Source organism: Dendronephthya gigantea, unplaced genomic scaffold (genome assembly GCF_004324835.1).
Source record: "Dendronephthya gigantea isolate DGI-Jeju-01 unplaced genomic scaffold, DenGig_1.0 000190F, whole genome shotgun sequence".
Classification (NCBI taxonomy): Eukaryota; Metazoa; Cnidaria; class Anthozoa; order Malacalcyonacea; family Nephtheidae; genus Dendronephthya; species Dendronephthya gigantea.
The window spans coordinates 24,334-50,258 of NW_021163200.1; the positions used below are offsets into that span (position 1 = coordinate 24,334).

General features: G+C 37.2%; 2 protein-coding genes across 2 annotated transcripts; both read left to right on the top strand.

Moving 5' to 3' along the window:
• The first annotated feature begins 1,947 nt into the window (after positions 1–1,947).
• LOC114538620 lies at positions 1,948–5,683 on the top strand. Its single transcript, XM_028559747.1, has 9 exons — positions 1,948–2,164; positions 2,338–2,639; positions 2,938–3,048; positions 3,404–3,787; positions 4,099–4,203; positions 4,469–4,704; positions 4,858–5,036; positions 5,198–5,294; positions 5,633–5,683. The coding sequence occupies exons 3-9, from the start codon at positions 2,949–2,951 to the stop codon at positions 5,681–5,683; spliced, it is 1,152 nt and encodes a 383-aa protein (XP_028415548.1). The 5' UTR covers positions 1,948–2,164; positions 2,338–2,639; positions 2,938–2,948.
• On the top strand, positions 5,655–9,058 carry LOC114538615. Its single transcript, XM_028559742.1, has 9 exons — positions 5,655–5,970; positions 6,118–6,235; positions 6,372–6,463; positions 6,715–6,838; positions 7,143–7,499; positions 7,596–7,763; positions 8,094–8,267; positions 8,370–8,407; positions 8,724–9,058. Exons 1-9 carry the CDS (start codon positions 5,764–5,766, stop codon positions 8,982–8,984), a joined length of 1,539 nt encoding a protein of 512 aa, XP_028415543.1. The 5' UTR covers positions 5,655–5,763; the 3' UTR covers positions 8,985–9,058.
• Positions 9,059–25,925: the final 16,867 nt, after the last annotated feature.

Genomic DNA, 25,925 nt, shown 5'->3' on the forward strand with positions numbered 1-25,925 from the left:
TACCTCGTACGGAGACATGCCTAGTGCGTCGTGTTTGCTAGTATTGTAAGCGAACGTGACTGAATCCAGCCACAAGTCCCAATCATCTCGCCTATTTGAAACAAATGAGGAAAGCATAGCCTGAATTGTGCGGTTTTGGCGCTCTGTCTGTCCGTCACACTGAGGATGGTAGCTAGTAGTGCGCGTTTTCGTAATACCCATAAAATTACATACTTCATGGAGCAGCGTGCTCTCAAAATTTCTGCCTTGGTCTGAATGCAAGACTGCTGGGGGGCCAAACCTGGAGAAAATGCGACTGACTAGGAGTGGCGCAACTGTGCTGGCTTTTTGATCGGGTGTTGCAAACGCTTCACACCACTTGGTGAAATGATCGACAACAACTAAAATGTGTTTGTTCCTCCGACTGGTCTCTGGATATGGTCCCATGTAATCCATTGCCCAGAAAGTGAAAGGTTGACCGACTGAAATGTGGCCTACTGGCGCCGAATTTTTGCTATTTGGGGAGTTCTTTTGGTTACAAACGTTGCACGTTTGGATATGTTCGGAAACCGTTTGGCGAATACCAGGCCAGTAAAATTTTCTTCGGACGCGTTCCTCTGTGCGAGTGATACCTAAATGTCCCCCGAGTGGCCCATCATGCAGGGTTTTCAGGATGTTTGCTTGGAGGTTGGAGGGAATCAATATGACATTGTTCGGATGGTTATGCGATGCCTGTCGGTTACCAAGAGCTCTATAGAGAATGCCATCATGCAGAAAATATTGGTCATAGTGCCGAAGCCAACGCTTTAGCGCAGGGTCTTGAGCGCGATTCAAAGTTGGTTTAGGCAAATTGCGCCGTTTCATGTCTAATATAGTTGCTAAGTGTGGGTCATTGCGTTGATTATCTCTGAGATTCATGGTTGGGTTTAATGTGATTGCATTAACTAGTTGCGTCTTTTGAGCGGAAGGGGAGGTGTCGTGACAAAGGCTATTCGGAAGTTTAACTAAAGTACCGTCTGGATTCATTATAAGTGGCTTACTGCTCTCTAACTTAACAAACGCAGTGCGTCCCCCAGGTAATTTAACACGTATTGTTAAAACAAATGTTGTTTGGTGTGCAGCCTGTTGGCTTGAGGTGGATGCTGATAAAGTAGGTTTAACAAGGCGAGAGAGCGCATCTGCGTTATTTTGAATACGACCCGCACGATGAAAGACTGAAAAATTAAACTGTAAATCCATAATCCACCGCGCTAGACGACCTTTGGCCTCCATAGTATGCAGCCAACGTAAGGCATTATGATCAGTAATTAACTTAAAATGGCGACCTAGAAGATATACGCGAAAATGAGCTGTGCCAAAGACAACAGCTAATGCTTCTTTTTCGGGGTGAGTATTTCTGTTCGCGAGGTGAGAGCGTTCTTGACGCATACGCAATGACTTTTTCGTTTCCTAAATCGTCAAGTTGCGATAGAACTGCGCCGACACCGTAATCAGACGCATCAGTTTGCAAGACGAATTCCCTGCCAAAGTCAGGGTAGGCCAGAATGGGAGAGCTGCATAATAATTGTTTTAATCGTTGAAACGCCTGTTCGCATGCAGCACTCCAAATAAAATTCGCTGCTTTTTGCGTTAATTGTAGTAACGGCGCCGCAATGGATGAGAAACCGGGAATAAACTTACGGTAGTAACCTGCAAGTCCTAAAAAGCTGCGTACATCTTTGACGTTGCGTGGGCTGGTAATGTTGTTGACAGCTTCAATTTTCGCGGGATCAGGCATGATACCAGCTTCGGAAACTAAATGTCCTAAGAATGTAACTTTGCGCGCCGCAATTGTACATTTCTCAAGTTTTACGCGGAGACAATGAGAACGCAATCTCTCTAAAACCGTCTTAAGCCGAGTGTAATGTTCACAAAAATCGCGACCAAATACGATGACATCGTCTAAGTAGCATAAGCCAACATGATCTCATTCCAAAATTAAGCTTATATCTTAATTGTCAAAAGCCTCTCAAATTAAGGTATTGCCTTAATTTTTATCATGATAAACGCTGAACAGATTTCAGAGAGATATCGTGGGCACGACCCTGCTTGGAGTGGACGCCATTATAATAAATATCTGAGCTTCTTTTACAAATTTACATATTGAAATCGTTAACTAATATGGATGAGTCTGAAGAACAAACAGGTAGAAGCTGTGCATTTGTAAAGCCCCTTTTATATGATAACGACGCTTGATTATTGGGTATGATTCCGCCTTTATATACCGCAGTATATGATAATGAGAATAAATAATAATTGTCGTTTGTCGTAGGCCTTTATAATGTTCCAACTTTAAGACCATATTTAATTCTTTAATAGATAAAACAAAGGCGAATAATAACGGAAAGGCCAAAGCGCAAACAAGTGCACGTCTTGCTAAGGCTTTGGAAGAAGCCGAAAGCCTATTTTCAACGAATACACCCAGCGCCAACAAAATTCGAAAGAAGCCTCAGAAAAGCCACATTGAAATCAGAAGAGACAACAAGGGGAATAGAATTTACCACTGTCCAAGAAAAGGTTTTGTACAGTATTAACTATACTCTTATTTATTTATATTTTTTACTTTTCAGCTCCGCCTTTTACAATTTATCTTTTTGGTTGGCCAAACTTCATTGATTCAAGTAAGATATAATAAGTTTAGAGCTGCATTTCACATAACTATTAACCCATTGAGCCACATTGTGCTCAAATGTGCCCTACTTTAGTATTTACTCTAAATTGTCTAACGCCAGACAATTCTACTCGTCAAGAGGAGAGTACTGGCGCCTCCTGATGGGTTAATCAGCTTTTCACTTGTCATATTTTGTCGCTGAATGGTTTGGAAGCTATTTTGTGAATTGTGAGATGCCTGAAAAAGTGCATGTTTGCTAATTTAATTAAAGGTACAGTAGCATGGAGAATTTTTCATTATTTTAAAAGGGTCAAGAAGGATGAAAGCTGTTGTGGAAAGCACCAGCATGGCAGATGATATGGATGACTTACCATCACCCACAGCAGAGGAACCCTCCAACAAGGAAATAAATTATCAAGGTGATTACCCATTATCTAGCAATAAGCATGAATGTACCTACTCTCATATCTTACTTTATCTAGCATTACATCATTTAAATTGTCAGTGGAAGATACTGCCATTTGATAAGTTTATAACACTACTATCTGCCAGTACAAGCAATGGACCTGAATTTGCCTTAACTTCCTTATTTTACCATTTTATGCCGTTTAATACCAGACAATTTTAGTTCTCTCAATAGAATAGTACTGCCAGTTAATGGTTTAGTTAACATTCTGTTATTCACTCATTCTCCAAGCCTAGATGGTTATGTAAGTCACATTTCTGCTTTCATTGTCATTTAAAATATTCCCAATTTCATTGATAAAATTTCAGAACAACTGGCTAGCATTCTTGATGATTGTGATGAAATATGTAGTGAAATGTATGGAGACTGCCAGGAACCAGAACCCATGTCTCAGTGGCAAAAGAGAACCAAATCTAGTGATGCAAACTGGGAAAATTGGAGAGATAACCTGTTCTCATCTCTTCTTAACTCCTGTGTCATTCCTGAGGATGAATTTATATGTATGGCATGTGGTAATGAAACAGCTGTAGTTAAGTGCTCAGAATGCATTTCTCAGTATATGTGTCCCACCTGTGATGATACAGTGCACAGTGATAAGCCGTTGCATGATAGGCAAGAATGGCTTAATGGTTTTTATCATTATCTGAAACCTACAGAAAGTGTGTCAAGAGAAGGAATAATTATGGTAAAAGGTATTTGTAATAATAACAGCACTATTCTGATTTCTACAAATTGAACCATGGGCCTATAGAGTCAGTATAGCACCTTTTCTCATTGTCAAGAGACTTGATTTAGTTCATAATTGTTTTATAGCAGCCCCCCGTAACATAATTAATTGGTAGTACTTGGCAGGCTTCAATATCCTTATTAAAAGAATAATTATGTAGCTGGGTTACATTTGAGTGCATGTGCAGCTAGTATGGATTCATTGATTTAATTTACATAATTTTACTACAAAACACTACACAAACAAAAGAGTAAAAGTATTTACTTTTTGTTGCAGAACGTTACTGTCCGTTGATTTGTGACACACAGTGTAGATCATGTGGTGAAGGGCAGTTAAGAAAATGTGTTGCAAAGGATAAGATAATTTTAGTTACCATGAAAGGTTTGTGTTTGTCCAAACTCTAGAACCAGCAAATCTTTATAAGTAAAGAGCATAAGTTGTAATGTCAAATTGGGACATCTTAAAATCTCAAAATGTGATTATTGTAACATGTACCTGTAGTAATACTGTATCTCGAGTTTTCAATTAGGATTTTTTAATTTGTGGTTTGTACTTTATCTGTTATTTAAAGTTTGCTTTTATAAAGTGCTTTTTTGTTAGCTAATTTAGTTTATATACAGTCATAATTTTTAATTATCCTTGTTAGGTCGTTATGATTTGCACTGGTTCTCCCTTGTTTGTGAAGCTTGCAATGTTGTCCAACCATTGTCCCTGACAAGCATTATAAATAATGGTTATTGGCCGGGTTCCCCATGCCAAGTAAACTACCTCTTCGACCAAGAAGTGTTTAGAGTGTGGGAAACCTTCAAAATGCGAATGCCTGGATCATCAGAGTCTGCATTTATAAAAGCCTTGGAGGATATTTCTGCAGTGAAAGGCCGGGTAAGTTTAATGCATGGTGATAATAGTATAAGCTGTGCTGTATGGTAATGAAAGAGCATAATTAACATACAGTTCATGTACAGCACACCCAAGTTTGATAAGTGTATGTGATAGCCATTAATTATGTAAGTATATGTTTTCTTTAATTGCCAGACAGGGATAATTAATGCATCCACATTCAGAAAGGCTGCAGCTGAATGGAGATACTGTCAGTATGAAGTAGATAAGTTGCAGGGTATAACCTACATTGATTGTCCTCCATGCTCTATGTCACAACATTCTGCACATGTGGATGGGAATCAGAAGCTTTATCGTTTTAAAAGTGTACCAAGGTGTGTCAATAATTCATACTATTTTGTACCCTGATCTATGTTTAATTTTTGGTTTTTATAAAGTGCATTGTAATCTTATAAATGCTGTTAAATCTGCCATCCTGCACAGAGCAATGTGTGAAAATTTCTAATTTTAAAAATGTTTCAATAATGTTTTGTAGAGGTAATAGAACTTCTTACTATGGGGATCTCTTCATTAAGAATAACACAGATGTTGATATGCAGATTGCTGAAGTATATAGCACTGGAAAGAAAGAGGTACTGTGCATCAATTAGCTATATTGCCATCACCATCACAAACAAATTTGGGAAAATGGCATTGTTCATAGCATGGGTTATAAAAGCACTGAAAATGGTTGTACAATCCATACTTATGTTTACTTAAACTATGTAATAGGATAATTTCTATGAATACAATACCGGTACCGGTGTGTGGTGTTCTAGGATGCAATAGTATTAACAGCAGCATCATAGTGCTTACATATCAACTTAAAGTTTAAGAGGGGTGAAGGCATTAATTTTCCGATAAACATAAATTTTTAGGGATGATTTTTCCGAAAAAAGTTTTCGGACATCAAATATTGCATTCTGTTTAGGTTGGAAGCAACGCTGTGGAGATTCACACTGGAAAGCAGCTAAGGCCGTAAGTAAAAGCAAGAAAAAGCAAGATGAAACTGGTTTAGAGGTTGCTTGCTGTCGGCACAGTATTGCACAAGCAGCAGTTAATATGTTTCGAGGAGAAATATATGGATATGCACACTACTTGCATACTCAGTACCTTTTACCAAGGCATGTCAAATTTCTTTGGCAAGATGTGATTTGTCTGTACTGGCCATGGGCAGTGTCAAACACACCTCGTCGTCTTCTCAAGGCTCTTGATATGGCACCTGCACTATCTGTAATGCATGGTAAATCTCATTCTTGGAACTGCCAGGTATGTTGCAATTTAGTACTAAATGCCTCGAACGTATTGCCAAAAACGAAACTAAGCTGTTAACGGGAAAAGTGAAATTTCGTAAAATATTGTGAGTAATAAAATTATTCTATTTTCATTTATACTGTACAATATATCAATTTTTAGTTCACATGGGGTGGCAGGTGGCAAGACGGCGCTGCAAATGGTACTGGAGAAGAAGCTGAGCAAGTCAACAGCTATATTTCTCGCCTTGGCTCTACTACGAAGCGGATGTCAGCAGCAGGTGGGTTTAGCAATCGGCTATCGTTTTTTTTGCACCAAAACACTCTGTGTAATAGTACTGTGTAATGGTGAACCGAAACAAATTTTTGTTTCTCCTTGAAATGCCAATTACTGTACAGAATTTCGTTATATTGTAGGGCGTGAAGAAGCTCTTACGGAGCATGTTTTGGGATGGAATAAACGAAAAGTCTTGAACATGCCTAAATACCTCAGGATGCGTTACGCTAAGGTTTATATTGTTATACTTATTTTGGTATTGCTATTGTGTGTTGTTGACACTACGATTGGTTTAGAAGTTGAATGTCACAATGATTGAAAGTGTAATTTGACGAATACATAGTAAGATTAGATTTGCCAGTTAGGGGTTACTTGTGAAGGAAGTACAGTACCGTACTGCCAATAGCACAATAGATTTTTTGTGGGTGGATCCCTGTGTGCGTTTTAAATCTCGATTGCTTTGTTTTTCACATGAAAATGCAGACAGCAAAAACACTAAAAGAAAAACAAAAAGAATTAGAGGAAACTCTTGTGGATTTTGGCCTACAGGGAAAGGAAGAAAAAGAGATTTTAGAGTGGAAATCGACTGTTGAAAACTTTGCGAGAGGTTAGTGTGTTTTTCGACCGTATATTATCAACTTTTAGTCGTCATCGAAACGCTTAACAAATACTTACAGCACTGTGTTCAGAGTTACTCTTGTTTTGTGTGAAACATCTACCAATAATAAGTAATACTTTTCTCCAAAAATTCTTTAAAAAAAAATCTTTTTCGTTGAAAATATCATCGCCTGTAGCTGATATACTTTTTAGCAACCAAATTTTGATATGAAATATTCAACCAAAAATTTTAATTAAGCCTCGATTTTCCATTCATTGTTACTAAAAACGTTGTGTACCCACTGTTACCATAGCGGATGGTAAAAGCGAACAAGAATACGGGGACGCCGAAAACTATTTTATACTGTATCATCAAATTCGTGACGCAACATTATTAAAATCATTCGTGGAAGGAGGGGATCGACAAACACGCGACTTGCTTGGAAATGTTGAATTGCACAGTACAGTGGAGTCAAAGACATCACAACTGTGTAGTTTGCAGCAGCAGTTAAGCAAAATAAAAGAAAAGTTCCAGCAAGTATCCGAAGAGAAGCTTCTTGAAAAAGGGAAAGAAGAGTTGATACTGAAGTCGATCTTAAAATTGCAAAGGAAAGCAGAGATTATATATTTTTCAATACAACGGAGAGCACGTGATATATCTAAAGTGGCTGGTAAGTTGATTCAGGATTCAGAACGTAGTTTTGAACGTGGTGTTGCAGTTTCATAATCGTTTTTTTTTTCTTTTTAAATGTACACCAATATATTAGATCGATCTAAAATGAGATCAAGCATGAGAAAGAAAATGAGCAATGAAAGAAAGAATTTAAAAGCAGTTGTAGATAAGTTAAATGCATTTGGTCGATCAAGTGTTTCACTTGAAGAAGTCTTGGAAGGTGATTTCCCTTGGTCAGACAGTGATAAAGAGAAGGCATTTGGTAATTATATACAATAATATGTACCAGAGGTCTTACCAATTACTTCAATATTGACAAGATGTTTTCATTTCAATTCGAAGATTGGTTTTAACAAACTGACAGAGGATTTGAGGAATTTACGCCAAAGTATAGAAACTTGAAAACTTACTAGTAGAATTTTACAATACTGATGGCAAACATTTTGGTTACATATAAGTATAATTTAGGATTAGTTTCACCAGGTTGTTCAGTGATGCAGTGATGGCAGTTATACCTTTGATCAAGATTTAATCTTTATATATGTACTGTAAATCTAGATTGGTTTTAGCATATATAATTATATCGTTTTAGACTCGATTCCTATTCGTACCAAGGCAAGTATTGTGGACAAATTTGTGGCTGTGCAACGTTTAACGGAAGAACAAGATTTGTTGATTGGAGAAATGGTGAATTTTATGGCATATTACCGAGACAATGTCTTGAGTGAACTGGACACTCAGCAGAAAGGGATAAAAGAAATGATTGGTATTGTACAATACACTATGTCGTTTCTTTGTAATAACAGAATATCGTGCATTTATGCATGTATTTTACTAATGCCTTCTCTATTTTGTATAATGTTTACAGAGAGTATATTAAATCCTGATTTGATTGAAGAGGAAAGGGTGAGTAACAAAATGATAAACGCTTTGTGTAATTTGTTGCTGCAAGTTTGCATGTTCTATCACCATTCACCTTATCGATAATTACGTCATTAACCTGGGAGCTTTGCTTTTGTTAATCGTCAGCCAATCGCTTCGCGTCGTCTTTTAGAACAAAAAATATTTGTGACGTACAATACTTATGGAAAGTTTGTATTACAATTGATGCATAAGCAATCTCCCCTTTCAAATTATAGAGGCTCTATGGAACGTGTAATAAAATATCATTAAAGACACTGGGACTTAATACATTCCTATATATAGTGTGTACATTTTGAAGGTCGCACAAGGACTTCCTGAAATAGATGTGAAGCGGTACCAAATTAGAAGAGAAACGATCTCAACTTTAAAGGGAAAACTTGCCATGTGCAATGCAGGGACTTGGTTTGCGAAGCTACAACTTCAAAATGGAATGAGAAACTTCCGAGACTTAGAAAACGTAGAGCTGCAACAATATGAAGATGTTGATGCGGAAGAAGAAGCAGAAGTTTCCGAGGGTGAATCGTCGTCCGACGACGAAGAAAATAAAATGGACGAATAAATAAAATTGACCAATACTTTCCTGAGAAATTATATTCAATGTATGTATATAACAATTTTAGAAGCTTCCGTGAATTAAAGAATATAATTGGAACAGCAGTAGAGAAATTATTCCAAGGTCAATACAACATTAAAATAGCATTCGGTGTATAATTAAGAATAATGTTATAAGGTAATAGTTTTTCTTCTAAACATGTAGTATATACTGTGTACACTCGTAAATTTGTTGTTCATTTAAAGGGACGCATTGTTTTTTGTTTGCTTTGTCTATTAGTTTTCCAAAGCTTTGGTGGCTGCATGTAATGCTCTGGTTTTCTTCTATTAAAAAGATGTATGTTTTCACAAAATCAAACAAATATGACAGTTAAATTTTTCTCCTTGCATTATTAGCATTTATGACTTGTATTCTCCGTTTGGTAAGTTACTGGACCTCACGATATATAATTTTCCCGGGTTACTGTACTTTTAACATATGGATTGTCTGGTGAAGCACTTACTGTGCAAATTGGTTCGATTCCAATTAAATCCTTTTATAAATAAATATTTCCAAAATACCCAAGCCAAATTTTACTTTGAAATTTCTGTCAAGAGTTTGCCGTGTTGAAACTAGCTCTGGCACAAATTTTCAGTTAATATCGTTACATCGCTGTGTCTGTTGTAAAACAGGACTCATTTCACGCATATCCAGTCTATATATAATACGGTAACAGCATTGTGCCCAAAACGACCTCCTTTTACACACAAACTTAAATTGAATATTTCACTTTGAAATTTCTTTCAAGAGTTTACCTTGGTAAAACTAGCTCTGGCACAAATTTTCAGTTAATATCGTTACATCGCTGTGTCTGTTGTAAAACAGGACTCATTTCACGCATATCCAGTCTATATATAATACGGTAACAGCATTGTGCCCAAAACGACCTCCTTTTACACACAAACTTAAATTGAATATTTCACTTTGAAATTTCTTTCAAGAGTTTACCTTGGTAAAACTAGCTCTGGCACAAATTTTCAGTTAATATCGTTACATCGCTGTTTCTGTTGTAAAACAGGACTCATTTCACGCATATCCAGTCTATATATAATACGGTAACAGCATTGTGCCCAAAACGACCTCCTTTTACACACAAACTTCAATTGAATATTTCACTTTGAAATTTCTTTCAAGAGTTTACCTTGGTAAAACTAGCTCTGGCACAAATTTTCAGTTAATATCGTTACATCGCTGTGTCTGTTGTAAAACAGGACTCATTTCACGCATATCCAGTCTATATATAATACGGTAACAGCATTGTGCCCAAAACGACCTCCTTTTACACACAAACTTAAATTGAATATTTCACTTTGAAATTTCTTTCAAGAGTTTACCTTGGTAAAACTAGCTCTGGCACAAATTTTCAGTTAATATCGTTACATCGCTGTGTCTGTTGTAAAACAGGACTCATTTCACGCATATCATGCATCAAAGACGTTCGATCGGACACTTTCAGTAAGATCATAAACGTAAAAGCACTGCCTTATCCAGGCGGGTAGACAATTTACCCTATTTCGAGTAGATATAACACATGCGCCTTATAAGTGAATATGTTTTACAAATTTGGGCGAGTTTCTAAAGTTTATCCTCGGCTTCAGGAGAACAGATCATAGTTGTAGAGAACGGGGGCAGTTGCCCCCCACCCCCGAAGAAAAGTTAGAAGTTGGAAAGTTAGGCAAATTTCAACATTGCATGTATGGTCGGATGAGAAATGAGCAGGAAATTATAAAGTCCCATTTTTCAAAAATTGCCAGTAAATTTGGTCGACAGGGGAGGGGAAATATTCATTACCCCCCTAAAGTAATAGCTCCTCTACGCCTACGGAACAGATCATGTTATGTCAGATTATCTTAGTTCCCATAAAACTGCATGCGCACTCCTCATTCTTGCACGTCCCCGGGTAGTTTAGGTGCAACAAACGGAAATTTAACGATTCTAAAAGACAGTCAAATTTTGGTTAAACTAAAGCCTATTTTTCATGGAAGATATATAATCGGGCGACCCGGAAGTTCGTTTCCGTGGTGAATTTCGACGCGCTAAAAACGCTGTTCAGAAACATAAAGTTCTCCCATTACAACAGGCCGGTTTTTCAGCGGTTCACAGAGCGGTTTGCAATTTTGCATTTCACTCACTGGTATTAATTTTCCATATATATAAGACAGCCGCCGACAATACGAGCCTGCACAAGTGGGAGAATTTTCGCTGACATATGGACCAACGTGAATATTTGACGTGAAAAACTTTTTTGGTTGCCGTATTGGTTTTCGTCTTGAGTGCATGAACCAATTTGCCTCGTGGTATTCTGGCTTATCGTTTGATTCAGAACCAGATCGATGACTTTATGCGTTCAGTGAACAGCAGATTGGTTTCTTTCTATTTCAGTAGATAGATATTCAGGATTGTTGTAGTGCCATACTTGGGCACAATACACCAGGACAAGCCTGGCACACGGAAACTTAAACAGGAAATAAGCTTGCATGGATGGACGGTCAAAGTTTGCCCGGGCAGGCCGTCTCCTGGAAACTCAAAGGCCATCCGTCTGGTTTCCATGTAACGATCATGACCCGTCGCCGACTTAACTGTTGTCAATTAACATTGAAATAGACAATGATTTCAGATATACAAAAATCAGTATAACCATCGGCATCGTTCATCGCACGCCGACTGTCGTAGATGCACATAATCATCTGGAAATTAGGCTTAAAGCAAGTGCTGGAAATATCCGACAGCACCAGAAGCACTGCTGCAAAGAAGCTCTTGAGAAAGTCAGCACAGGATTTTTTTGCCCCCAAGAAATATTTGCATTTTTTAACTTCTTATGAAAACAGATAAATAACAACTATGTAGCTTAAAGTAAATAATAAGAATTATACTATAACTTTAGTCATACTTTCGTATGTACTGTATAGTATACATAGATTTATGCTTATTTAAAGTTCTCTCACGCAAAAAATTTTAGGTTTTGGCCAGATAGCGCTATACACTTCATACTGATTTTTTCAGTAAATTTAGTAAAATTGTCCGTTATTTAGTATAACATGTTGTTGTTGTTGTTATATTTTGTATAAACTAAATTTTCGTTTATTAACTATGTGATCTTTATTCGCGGTTAATTCAACAACTTTTATAAATTTGACTGCCCGCTGGAATTCGGTGGATAGCGCTATCCGGTCTTCGTACGACCGACGCCTGGTCCTTAAAATTTATATTCATCAGTGATGTCCATTGCAAAGTGGTCATTGAGGCGTAAAATATTTTCGGGTCATATAGAACATCGCCGATAAATTACGACATATGAAGACTAGGCTTAAGGCCTGGTTCACACTTGTCCTGAGAATCGGGGATTCATTGTATTATTTTTCGATAGACAAAAGATTTTATGCAACAGTGACCTCAGATAAAGGGAATCCCAGACTCTTAGGAGAAGTGTGAACCCGGCTTGAGGGGTAAAGCAACAGAAGTTAGTGGCCATGAATGAAATTCTCCTATATGAATTCTATCAGGATCATCAAAAGTTCCAGGGCAGGGCGGCTTTAGCTGACATGTCGGCAATATTTCCTTTATTTCAATAACAACATGGCCATGTTTTAACGGTTTTCCATGAACTGTTTTTTGGCTGTGCACAACACCCCATGCTTGCACGCATTTATTGGAGTCGACAAGGCCAACTTTAGTTCCTAAAGAAAACGAAAGCAGCTGGAAATGAGAAATTTTCATAATTATATACGGAAAAATATGCGAGCAAGACAATGCTTTCTAATTAATGCCTTACATCTCCACCTCAGAATTATTAGTATGTTAGCATGCTTTCATGCGATAAAATACAATTAAAAATTCATGCTTTAATAATGAACATGCAGCAATTCAAAATACGACCTCTTTTTATAATATATACTTTGTAGTTTCTAGTTTGCCTTTGTCAGACTTAAGTAGGCTTTATAACTTTTGCAGAAAGACTTGGCAGAAAGCATACAATTCCCTTTATTGCATAATTTTTCTTCCCTAATTACGGTTAACATATATAGAGTATATTTACCTGCTGTTATTAACACAACATTTTTCCTTTTACTTTCTGTATTTACATCAGCATTGATGTTATGGCGAGCGATATTGTTAGTGGTAACAGAAGTGTTAGTATTAGTGCCACTACTCGTGCTGCAATTGGTGGTAACATTAGAACTGCTATATGTGTTACACAGCCAGAAACGCCACAGACTTGCTGCAAGTTGCGGGTTTTACCGGCCTGCTGCAAGTTGTCGACAAGTTGCAGCAAGCTTGTTGACGTCATCAACTTGCAGCAAATCTGCCGATGACAATTTGCAGCAAGTCTGCCGATGACAATTTGCAGCAAGTCTGCCGATGACAACTTGCAGCAAGTCTGCCGATGACAACTTGCAGCAAGTCTGCCGATGACAACTTGCAGCAAGTCTGCCGATGACAACTTGCAGCAAGTCTGCCGATGACAACTTGCAGCAAGTCTGCCGATGACAACTTGCAGCAAGTCTGCCGATGACAACTTGTATCAAGTCTGTTAACAACTTGCAACAGGCTTGATATTATCAAGCCGGAGCAAGCGATGCGAACGCATCCTGATATCGGCTTGATGATCGCAACTTGCATCAAGTCTGCAGCAGGCCTGCTGCAACTTGCGCGTTTCTGGCTGTGTAGTGGTAGTGCTCAAGTTAGTGTTCAAGTTAGTCTCGTCAGTGTTCAAGTTGGTGTTAGATTTAGTATTGCTGTTAGCTTTCGAGTTGTCATTAGTATTAGTGTTACTGTTTGAATTAAAACCTATATTAATGATAGTGTTCGAGTTGGTATCAGTGTTAGCGTCAGTGATATCAGTACTATCTCTAGGTTGTATATTAGGGTCCAAGTTAGTGAGGATGTCTGCGTCGGCATTTGTTACAGGGTTAACATTAGTGTGAATATGAGCAGTATTAGTAGACGTGTTGCATGTAAGATTAATATTAGTGCTAGAGTTAGAATCTTCCTTTATATTGGTCTTTTCGTGAAGGATTCCAAGCCTAAAGACGTTTTTCAGGCTGGCACCAGCCTTAGAACTTAGCAGACTTGTACTAAATCCAGGTGTTCCAAAACAATCCCAGGTGTCACCTCTAGCATGCGATTTATGGAACATGACGATAATGTCGTATTCATGATTGACATGCAGTGTATCTACCTGAAAGGATAAATGGGTAAGACGTACAATAAATAGATACATGTACTGAGCAACAGAAAATAGCGAATAAGAGAGATCGTTGCTGGGATAGTGGGAGGTTTATTCGCCAGATCATAGCCCATAAAAGACAGACACGCGCAAATCTAATATGTCTTTCAGCAAAAAACGAACTCCATGTTGAAAAACAATGGCATTTGCTGTATTGAAATCAATTCACATCCGAGATGTGACGATGAAGCGAACATTATTTCAACCCAATTGTTTCAACTGGCCCTCTCTGATTTTTATTAAATGATATTCCAAAACGTATGTTAAGTCAGTTTATCACGCTTATCGAACAAGAGAGTGTCAACATATTTCGCATGTACGATATTTCATTGTTTATAGTATCAGTCAAAGAGACTGTTAAATCACCATATGAAAGGTGAAAACCAACACATTTCTTATTTCGTACCCTTTTTTTCAAAAGATCCCATTGGTTGGAAGGATTGGTTCCTTGTGGCAACTTAAGTTTTTTTTTGCTTTGTTGAAAGTTAGAGCCGCAATGAAAACACCGTCGACAAGCAATTTGTTACAGAAAGGGTTCTTTTTTCTACTAGTATTCTATATAATAAATAAATATATTATTAAAATAAGATGTTATAATACAAAATAAGCTACAAAATCTACCTGTACGTAGCTACAATACCTATGTTAGAAAGTACAACAACATGTACACAGGGCCGTAGCTAGACGCTATGTCCGACTGATTTCTTTTGAAAGCGATTGTTTTTATAGTATGTAAACATGCATAAATATATGAATATAAATTCCCCAATTAAGCGGTCTAGCTACGGCCTACGGCCCGGCAAGTATAGTTTCCATATGACGCCGACGTCTGCAAAGTATTATTGTCGTAAAATCTTTTGTCCTCGTTCTCCTTGGATGATAACAAACAATGAGTCGGCGACAGGTCGACGTCATATGGAAACCAGGCTTTAAACATCCATATTTACTATTCAGGCCTATTCAACTTATTAACAAGCTTTTCAGAAGTTTGATTAAGGATTTCTGTCATTGTTAACCTAGGGAAACTAACCCTAGGTTAACAGAAATTGTTAATCAAACTTCTGCAAAGCTTGTTAATAAGTTGAATAGGCTTTTTGTAGAAATGGTGATGCAGAAACTTATAACGCAAAATAGTGGGTTGAACACCCATGCCTAAACTGTACCATACAATGGTAATGCTAGCTAACTGTTTGTTTGCAAATTTGCAGTCTGAACATGAAGTGAAGTCTAAAAGTCCTTAGTAAGCCTTGTAACGCAGTCTATTATTAAGATGAAGGTAAGACAACCTTTGTGCGTTTGGATAGGTAAACTACCTGTAAAATTTCTTGTATTTTACAGGTGCGTAGGTTACATATCCAAACGCAGCGAATTCTGCGATACACTACACTGGCACCGCAAATTAAAGAGAACGTTTGTTACTACAGTCTGTATATCTGCCGTTACTACAGTCTGTATATCTACCATGCTTAAAGTATTATATTTATAATAATTTATATTAATAATTTATTAATAATTTAAATTATACTAATAAGTACTATTTACATGACTGTTTTCTATTTCTTAATATCACTAGACATCATTAAACCAGCAACTTACAACTTTTGAAACCATTCTTGTCAAATCTTCTTCGGATTCTAAATACGATTCACAAAACGTATTCATTAATAATGAAAGAATAAAACTGCACCGTAGTTGTAGTTAAAATTACAACATTAAAAATATATGCAGGGACCATTATACGATATGTCGATATCCAGATGTCAAAATTATAATGATTTACTGTACACTTTTGCATTCTCATTTACCGTACGTTGTATTTCAGATCAAATAGAAAGCAAAATAAGTGCATATATATCTACCTAAATTTTTAACAGTTAATACTTCTTATTAAATATATCTACCTAACTTTTTAACAGTTAATACTACTAATTTCAGATGAAATTATTTGTCAGTGGTAGGGTAATGCTATAGTTATAGGCCAAAAAAGTATATGTCTGCTTGAATCTCTTATTAAGACACCTAGTTGTGGCCTACTTCAAAATTTTGCTCTGATTACTCCAACAAATGGGTTAATTCCCAAATTACATTTGTACTGCTGTCCAGCTCAATCATTCTCATATACTATTAATAATCGTGATCCAGCCATTATTTTAAGTTGCAACTACCTGTGCAGCCAATTTCTTTCAATGAAGGAATCTTTAGGATTAACTAATTAAATGAAGAGATTCTTCTAATGAGGCAATCTGCATATAGTATTTAAAGTTATTTAATATTATGCACTACTTTTTCATGGTATTGATTGTGAATCAAAATATACTTATATACAAATTTACAGTGGTGGATCCAGCCTGCTTTTTAAGGGGTTGTTTTCTATCTCCTAATCAACAAAGTTTTAACTTGCTTTACAGCTTGCTAACACTTTACAGCCTAAATATTCTTCTAAACTCCAAATCTTCCATAATGTACTCAATGATTTTTTGTATAAAATATATGATATTGCAGCCAAATATCTTCCAGGCAGAAAATGAATCGTTATAATAAACAGAGCCCAAAATATATCTTTTAATAATATAGCTATTAAAACAGTTAGGATTTAGTTAAGAGTTATAAAGCATAGACTTTTGCAATTAACACTTGTGAATGATTGATTAACAAAGCTTTTAAAGTAAAGTAAAAAGCAAATTCCGAACAAACAAGACATCTTGAGAAATCAAATATAAATTCAACAAGACACAGATTGAGACTGTAAATTTTCGACTTTATTACAAGTCATCTTCAGACAGAATGAAATACAATACTTTACAACGCATATATATACAACAGAGAGAGAGCGCACGTGTCAATCCAGCATGTAGGCGGAAGGCCGGTAAACCAAGCAGAGCAAAACATGATAAGGGTGTGAATAAAACTAAATATGTATGCTATATTTACAACAATATGTTAGATAGATTAATTTAAGGAAAGAAAGACCCGACAATTAAAATAGAGAGATTAAGTGAACAGTTGTAGTTCTTTGCTGGCTTTAAGTCCAGTGTTAAGGAAAGGTTTGTTTTTTAAAAGCTTTTAAATAACTAAGCAGCTTAAACCCTCTCTTAAAAGCTTCATTCGATCAACATGTACCAGTTACGTCTCTTCATATGCACCATGTCATGTACTATTCCTCATCCTCCTATTCTTTATTATCCCTCCTATCTTGTAACTTAACACCTGGCAAATATTGAAACTAATTAGCACTGTAAATTTAGTTATAATTACACAGTCATACATGTAATTATTCTATGAGCACATAATTAATACAAGCTTATAAAAGATTTTAAAGCTGCATAATTTGAATGAATGATAATGGCTTTATTAAAGCACCAAAGTTTTTATTTTAAAGCTTTTATTAAAGTTTTATACTTGCTTATATGAAGTTATGTTTCCCTTATTAGTTGTGCAACTATCAATGTGAATTTAGCAAGGGAATTGATTTACATACAGATGTTTGTATGACACTATAGCTACTTGAAATTTGCTCTTTTACATTCATGCCATTATTCCTGAGATGTGGCACATGGAAACAACATGAATATTAGGTGCATAACTTTACCTTATGCATGTTGAAACAACAACTTTAACACTAAAGAAACTTTGCACATTAACCCATTAAGCACTAGTGCTCTTCCCTTGATAGGTAAAATCATCTGGCAATGGAGTAAAATACCAAAGTAGGATACATCAGGGTGCAATGCAACTTAATGAATTAACCAATTAACTGCTATAAGTCATATTCTTTTAAAGTTTTAAAATGTACAGTGGTTCAGAAAGAAGCACATAAACAAAAACTCTTCATTAAAATTTAACCCATGCAGAGTTAGCACTAACTTATCTTTGAACAACTGGCCCCTGGTGGCTGGTGAGTAAAATAATCTAGCATTAGACAGAGCAAAATACCAAAGTAGATGCATTTAAGTTCAATCGCCAGTTACATGGTCAACAAGAGACACTGGAAAATGGTTTTTTAACTCATAACATGGCAATCATCATTGATAAAATGCTAAAGTTGCTTGTGTATTGGCAAATAATAGGTTATTTAGTTCATAAGACACTACAGTACGTGTCAGATAGATATTTTGGTGTTTTCACAAAGCAATTATAGAACACCCTGCTAACCCAACTCTTAACAGTGAACTAACAGTGAATGCCATATAGTCTTGTAGATAAATGATTATAAATGTACCTTGTTTTATGTTTCTTAATGTATGAATTGGACCTCCAGAGAACAAAAATAAACACTATTTTTAAAGAACAGGGCAATTCCGTACTCTAAAATTGATCCTCTAACAGATTTTTAACATTATGCGCTATTGGCAGGGTATTCTATAATTGTACCTTTTAACAACCTCCCAAGAGAGCTTATTTACCATGTTAAAAATCAGGAAAATTTCGTATAAAACGGATGTTTAAAGCTGTCAAACTCAAACTTTGTATATGTTCGGCAGCTCTATCGGCAGCATAGATAGTTCCCAATAGCGGGGAAAGTATTTAAAGCAATAATCACGGAGGAAACATATTACAATATCAATAATTCAATATGGCTTTCACTAACTAGTTCTAAAATGCTGAAAAGTTAATTAAATAATAGTGCACTAACCATAGAGCTTTTGAAAACCACAAGAAGTATGTACAAATTCTCACCTGTTTGTCTTTCACATTCATCCATATTCATGACAAAAAACGCAAAACAATTTGTATATGTTTGTAAAATTATAATACCGGGAAAAATACCGGGTATAAATTGCGCGAAGATTTTGGATGGGTAAAGATGCGACAGCGATATCTCTCTGAAATCTGTTCAGCGTTTATCATGATAAAAATTAAGGCAATACCTTAATTTGAGAGGCTTTTGACAATTAAGATATAAGCTTAATTTTGGAATGAGATCATGTTGCATAAGCAGATTACGTAAGAAAGACCACTAAGGGCAAGATCCATGGCTCTTTGAAACGTTGTCGGCGCGTTAACAAGACCAAACGGCATTCTATTAAATTCAAATAAACCGCGTTGTGTGACAAAAGCAGTTTATGACGATCTTTTTCGTTCACAGAAATCTGCCAGTAGGCACTTTTTAAGTCTAATGTTGAAAAATATTGCGCGTGTCCTAATGAATCCAAAATATCATCAATGCGAGGCAAAGAGTGCGCGTGGCCAACAGTGACAGAGTTGAGTTTTCTATAGTCGACACAGAAGCGCATTTCGCCGTCTTTCTTTTTAACCAATATAATAGGACTAGACCAGGGACTAGTCGACTCGCGTATTATGCCTTTTTCGAGCATTTCAGCAATCTGACGCTCAGATTTCTCACGATGAGCAAACGGAATGCGGCGAGGGTGTTGCGAATTTCCGGTGTTAATTTCATGTGTCAAAATGTTGGTGTGCCCTTATCAAAAACGTCGGAAAACTCAAGTAACAAACTCCTTAGCTTGGCCCTATCTTCCCCTTGTAAAGACGAGTCAATTATAGACTCGATGTTATCTGATATAACGTTCGATGGTGACTTATTCCCAACCGCCCCGCAAATGTTGGTTCGAGACAGGCACGACTCAATCAAAGGACAAAATTCTGCTAAATTTTCACCTGCAGTCAATTCAATCGGGCTATTAGACGTACTGAGAACACGGAAAGGCACAAGTCTGTTGTCAGGCTTTACGACAACACGTGCAATACTAAACCCTTGTCTAGCGGCGTTGCTGCCGCCAGAACGTGGCTCTATTAAACCTATGCTACTGTTGGCACGTTTGGCCAATTTCCCCTCTAAAATAATTTCCGTTCGTGGTGGAATCATTACGCTCTCAACCAAAGAAACACCGGTGTTCCCTTGAAAACGGGATTGACACAACAAACGTCCGACGTTCGAATCAGCCTCCACATGTGGTGGACTCGACTCAATGACTCCTACTCGATCTGCCTTCGTAGACGATTGCGAAGGGGTTATGGGGGTAGCCCCATGTTTGCCCACTAACATATAATTACCTAGGTTAACATCTTTACATATAGATAAATTATTTTGGCTGATAAAATCCCAGCCAAGAACACAGTCATATGGTATATTATTACTAACTAAAAATTTGCCGTTAAAACATGCACGAGATCCTAAGAATTTGACAGTACTAGATAAATGTCCTTGAATATTTACAGGGTGTCCGGTAATGGAGACACATTTCTCCTTCTTGCTTTTGTTCAATTTTTGCTCATCAAAGTCAATTGTTCTCTGAACCGCCTCACTAAGAAATGATTTCATTGATCCTGAGTCAATGAGAGCACTAACACGAACTTGGTCCACAAAACAGTCAACAAATGGGTGGATAACTGTACAATTATCAATAATATTTGTACTTACGACAGGATGGGCGCGATTTCCACCGACTTTCCGTCCATCCCTTAGTAGTTTAAATGACGCGATGAGCGGCATTCTCGTGCGATGTGACCAGGTTTCCCACAATGGTAGCAAGTGATCGTTCGACGCGCACTGAACGGTCGCCTTTGGGTACAATCTCGAGCAAAATGTCCTGGTAAACCACATGAATAACAGGTACCAGTGGACGAAGGCCGAGGGGAGGGATTCGCAGAGGTCTCTGTACGGTGCAGGCGGTTCTCGAGTGCTTGTTGTTTCTCGGCGATGCCAGCAACCATGGTGAGAATCTCTTTCAACTGTGGATCAGGTGAATGTGGTGGGTGAGCAATAGCGTCGATGTGAACACGAGGAGTCTCTGGCACGGTTGGTAGGCCAAGCGCACGAAATCGTTGTGTGAATTCAACCATTTGAGCCAAAGTAGGCGTAGGGTTGTGTTCCAGCATTTTTAACTTCAGGGTCGGTGGTAGACCTTTCGAGAACTGCCTCGTCAACAACGCGGACTTAGCATCATCGGAAAGAGATGGGTCAGCTTTTGAAAGGATATTCTCTAATTCCTATTTGTATACGGCCGGATCCTCCTCGGGTCGCAGGGTTCGCAATTCGAAATCAGCGAAGAAATTTTCGCGTTTAGCTTCGGGACAGAGCGCTCGTCGCATCGTCTTCACGGCATCATCGTAAGTCTGCCTCTCAGCCACAGGAATAGCATGGAAGTTACTTGCAGCTCGACCACGTAAGAAAGCGGGAAGTTTGAGGATCTTTACATGGCTTTCCTCGGTGACTTTCCAACCGTTCGCGGTGCAGCAGGCATCAAACTCTCGTAACCAAGCGTCGAAATCACCATCATCAAGTTTTCCCGGAAGAATTGCTGTCGACATTATGAACTTTTCCGCTGCCACCAGTTGTAACGAGCCGAGCTTACTTTACACACACAAACACACAACAGGTTTAAATCAAACTCTGTTATTCAATAGTTTACATTTGTTATTTATACTCTCGTTCTATAGGGCGTGTACGCTTCCTTTACTTATCTAAAATGCTATATTTATATATATATTGATGGTTATTTTTATATTAATCTCGGAAGCACTTGCAATGGTACGTCCGCGGAAAGCTACCTTTCCTTATTCCATTAGTGTTTGTCTGTATACTACTTTTAATGTTAATCTATTTTCTGATATCCGTTACAGTGGTAAATCTATGGTTCGAATTTTACCATAACCCTTTTTCATTAAGTCCTTTGTCAAAAACGTTAAAGTAAATCAAATAATCTTAGCCGTTCAGCACATGATCTCGTAGTCTATTGGTGAAGACAATAGTCTCCAAGATGGTAAATCGATGGTTCGAATCTTATCATAACCGTTTTTTTCATTATGAACTTCGTGAAAAAGATAAAGTAAATTAAATAATCATAACCCTTCAGCACATGATCTTGTAGTCTAGTGATGAGGACAATGGTCTCCCAAGTGGTAAGTCGATGGTTCGAATCTTACCATGATATTTTTTTCATTATGAACTTCGTGAAAAAGATGAAGTAAATTAAATAATCATAGCCGCTCAGCACATGATCTCGTAGTCTAGTGGAAAAGACAATGGTCTCCCAAGTGGTGAACCGCTAGTTCGAATCTTATCTTAACCGTTTTTTCATTATGAACTTCGTAAAAAGGTTAACGTAAATCAAATAATCCTAGCCGTTCGGCACATGATCTCGTAGTCTAGTGGTGAAGACAATGGTCTCCCGAGTGGTAAATCGATGGTTTGAATCTTATTATAACCGTTTTTTCATTATGAACTTCGTGAAAAGGTTAAAGTAAATCAAATAATCATAGCCGTTCAGCACATGATCTTGTTTTCCAGTGGAGAAGACAAGGGTCTCCCTAGTGGTAAATCGATGGTTCAAATTTCACCATAACCGTTTTTTTATTATGAACTTCGTGAAAAAGATAAAGTAAATTAAATCATCATAGCCCTTCAGCACATGATATTGTAGTCTATTGGAAAACACAATGGTCTCCCAAGTGGTAAGTCGATGGTTCAAATCTTATCATAACCGTTTTTTCAATATGAACATCATGGAAATGTTAAAGTAAATCAAATAATCTTAGCCGTTCAGCACATGATCTCGTTGTCTAGTCGTAGAGACAGTGGTCTCCCAAGTGGTAAGTCGATTAGTCGAATCTTACCATAACCGTTTTTCATTATGAACTTCGTGAAAAAGATAAAGTAAATTAAATAATCATAGCTCTTTAGCACATGATCGTGTAGTCTAGTGGTGAAGGCAATGTTCTCCCAAGTGGTAAGTCGATGGTTCGAATATTACCATAACCCTTTTTCATTAAGTCCTTTGTCAAAAACGTTAAAGTAAATCAAATAATCTTACCCGTTCAGCATATGATCTCATAGTCTAGTGGTGAAGACAAAATTAGCCAAAGCTGTGCACCACCTCTTGAGAGATAAGACTGGGACGTAGATAAATACAGTCACATACACATTTTAAATACTACAATGTTTCGCGCCATTTCAGACTTGCGACGACGAAAAATAAAAAAAAACAAAAAAAACAACAACAACAACAATAAAACTCGTAGTCTAGTGGTGAAGACAATAGTCTCCTAAATGGTAAATCGATGGTTCGAATCTTACCATATCCGTTTTTTCATTATGAACTTCGTGAAAAAGATAAAGTAAATTAAATAATCACAGCCCTTCAGCACATGATCTTGTAGTCTAGTGATGAAGACATTGGTCTCCCAAGCGGTAAGTCGATGGTTCAAATCTTACCATAATCGTTTTTTTATTATGAACTTCGTGAAAAAGATAAAGTAAATTAAATAATCATAGCCCTTCAGCACATGATCTTGTAGTCTAGTGATGAAGACAATGGTCTCCCTAGTGGTAAGTCGATGGTTCGAATCTTACCATGATATTTTTTTCATTATGAACTTCGTGAAAAAGATATAGTAAATTAAATAATCATAGCCGCTCAGCACATGATCTCGTAGTCTAGTGGAAAAGACAATGGTCTCCCAAGTGGTGAACCGGTAGTTCGAATCTTACCATAACCGTTTTTTCAATATGAACATCATGGAAATGTTAAAGTAAATCAAATAATCCTAGCCGTTCAGCACATGATCTCGTAGTCTAGTGGTGAAGACAATGGTCTCTTAAGTGGTAAATCGATGTTTCGAATCTTACCATAACCGTTTTACATCAGGTCCTTAGCAAAAACGTTAGAGTAAATCAAATAATCTTAGCCGTTTAGCACATGATCTCGTTGTCTAGTGGTAAAGACAGTGGTCTCCCAAATGGTAAATCGATGGTTCGAATCTTACCATAACCGTTTTTTCATTATGAACTTCGTGAAAAAGATAAAGTCAATTAAATAATCATAGCTCTTTAGCACATGATCTTGTAGTCTAGTGGTGAAGGCAATCGTCTCCCAAGTGGTAAGTCGATGGTTCGAATCTTACAATAACTGTTTTTTATTATGTCCTTCGTAAAAACGTTAAAGTAAATCAAATAATCTTAGCCGTTTAGCACATGATCTCGTGGTCTAGTGGTGAAGACAGTGGTCAGCTAAATGGTAAATCGATGGTCAGAATTTTATCATAACCGTTTTTTCATTATGAACTTCGTGAGAAAGATATAGTAAATTAAATAATCTTTGTTGTTCAGCACATGATCTCGTAGTTTAGTGGTGAAGACAAGAGTCTCCCTAGTGGTAAATCTATGGTTCAAATTTTACCATTACCCTTTTTCATTAAGTTCTTTGTCAAAAACGTTAAAGTAAATCAAATAATCCTAGCCGTTCAGCACATGATCTCGTAGTCTAGTGGTGAAGACAGTCGTCTGCCAAATGGTAAATCGAAGGTTCGAATCTTACCATAACCATTTTTTCATAATGAACATCGTGGAAAGGTTAAAGTAAATCAAATATATATAGCCGCTCAGCACATGATCGCATAGTCTAGTAGTGAAGACAATGGTCTCCGAAACTTGTGGTAAATCGATGGTTCGAATCTTACCATAACCGTTTTATCATCATGAACTTCGTGAAAAGGTTAAAGTAAATCAAATATTAAATAGCTATTAAGCACATGATCTCGTAGTCTAGTGGTGAAGACAATGGTCTCCCAAGTGGTAAGTCGATGGTTCGAATCTTACCAAAACCATTTTTTCGTTATGAACATCGTAGAAAGGTTAAAGTAAATCAAATATTCATAGCCGCTCAGCACATGATCTCATAGTCTAGTGTTGAAGAAAATGGTCTCCCAAGTGGTAAATCGATGGTTTGAATCTTACCATAACCGTTTTATCATCATCAACTTCGTGAAAAGGTTAAAGTAAATCAAATATTAAATAGCTGTTTAGCACATGATCTCGTAGTCTAATGGTGAAGACAATGGCCTCCTAAGTGGTAAATCGATGGTTCGAATACTACGATGACCGTTTTTCAATATGAACTTTGTAAAAAGGTTAAATAAAATTAAATAACCATAGCCTTTCAGACCAAGTCGAAAGTCGGAGGTTCGAATCTCGTTTTAGATGGAAATTTTCGTTATAAACAATACATGGTAAGGTTATGGCGAATAAGTTTGTGTAGGCTTCCAACAATCGCCAGTTAGCCTTGTGGTAAAGTCGTGCACAGTCACATACAAGATCGTGGTATCACGAACAGGATTGTACGTTTCTCATGGCGGAAAGAAAGTAAAAGGGTTGGTATGTTGTTCGCGTTTATACTTGATTAATCTTTGGAAATAAAAGTTAATCTTTAGGGAAATCAGGGGATAAGTAGGGTGAATGAGGGGTATATGAGTACAAAAAGACTTAGTAATTGGGCGGCCTCGGCTCCCGGGAGCAGGGGGAGGGTATAGGTGAGAAAACAGTATATAAAACATTTAAGTCTTTTTGTACTCATTTAAACCTCTTTACCCCTATTTATCCTCCTATTTACTCCTATCTATCCCTACTCTTTCTTATCCTTAGATATCCCAAACTATCCCCTTACACAATTAAATTTTTGAAGAAAGCTTACACTAAAAGTGAGGAAAGACGGAGGAAAGACAACCCCCCTCTGTCTACTCCTCGCCAAAGGCGAGGGCATATTCGCCCTTTCGCTCTTCTCCTCTCACACTCACAAATTCTCATCTAATTACCTTGTTGTTCTTTTTCGGTTTGTCCAGGGCTCACCGTCTTCACCACTACGCCACCAGTTCTTGTGGTTAAAGCCTACAGTTTTTTTTTACTTTATTCTTTTTTGGAAAGATCTTTGACGAGACTTAATACCTTT

Excerpts from the sequence above, each read along its gene's own strand:
- LOC114538620 (XM_028559747.1), top strand. The coding sequence starts at position 2,949 with ATGAAAGCTGTTGTGGAAAGCACCAGCATGGCAGATGATATGGATGAC. Across the intron at positions 4,204-4,468 it reads AATTTTAGTTACCATGAAAG|GTCGTTATGATTTGCACTGG; the intron begins GTTTGTGTTTGT and ends TATCCTTGTTAG. Across the intron at positions 5,037-5,197 it reads CGTTTTAAAAGTGTACCAAG|AGGTAATAGAACTTCTTACT; the intron begins GTGTGTCAATAA and ends AATGTTTTGTAG.
- LOC114538615 (XM_028559742.1), top strand. The coding sequence starts at position 5,764 with ATGTTTCGAGGAGAAATATATGGATATGCACACTACTTGCATACTCAG. Across the intron at positions 8,268-8,369 it reads AGGGATAAAAGAAATGATTG|AGAGTATATTAAATCCTGAT; the intron begins GTATTGTACAAT and ends TAATGTTTACAG. Across the intron at positions 8,408-8,723 it reads ATTTGATTGAAGAGGAAAGG|GTCGCACAAGGACTTCCTGA; the intron begins GTGAGTAACAAA and ends TACATTTTGAAG.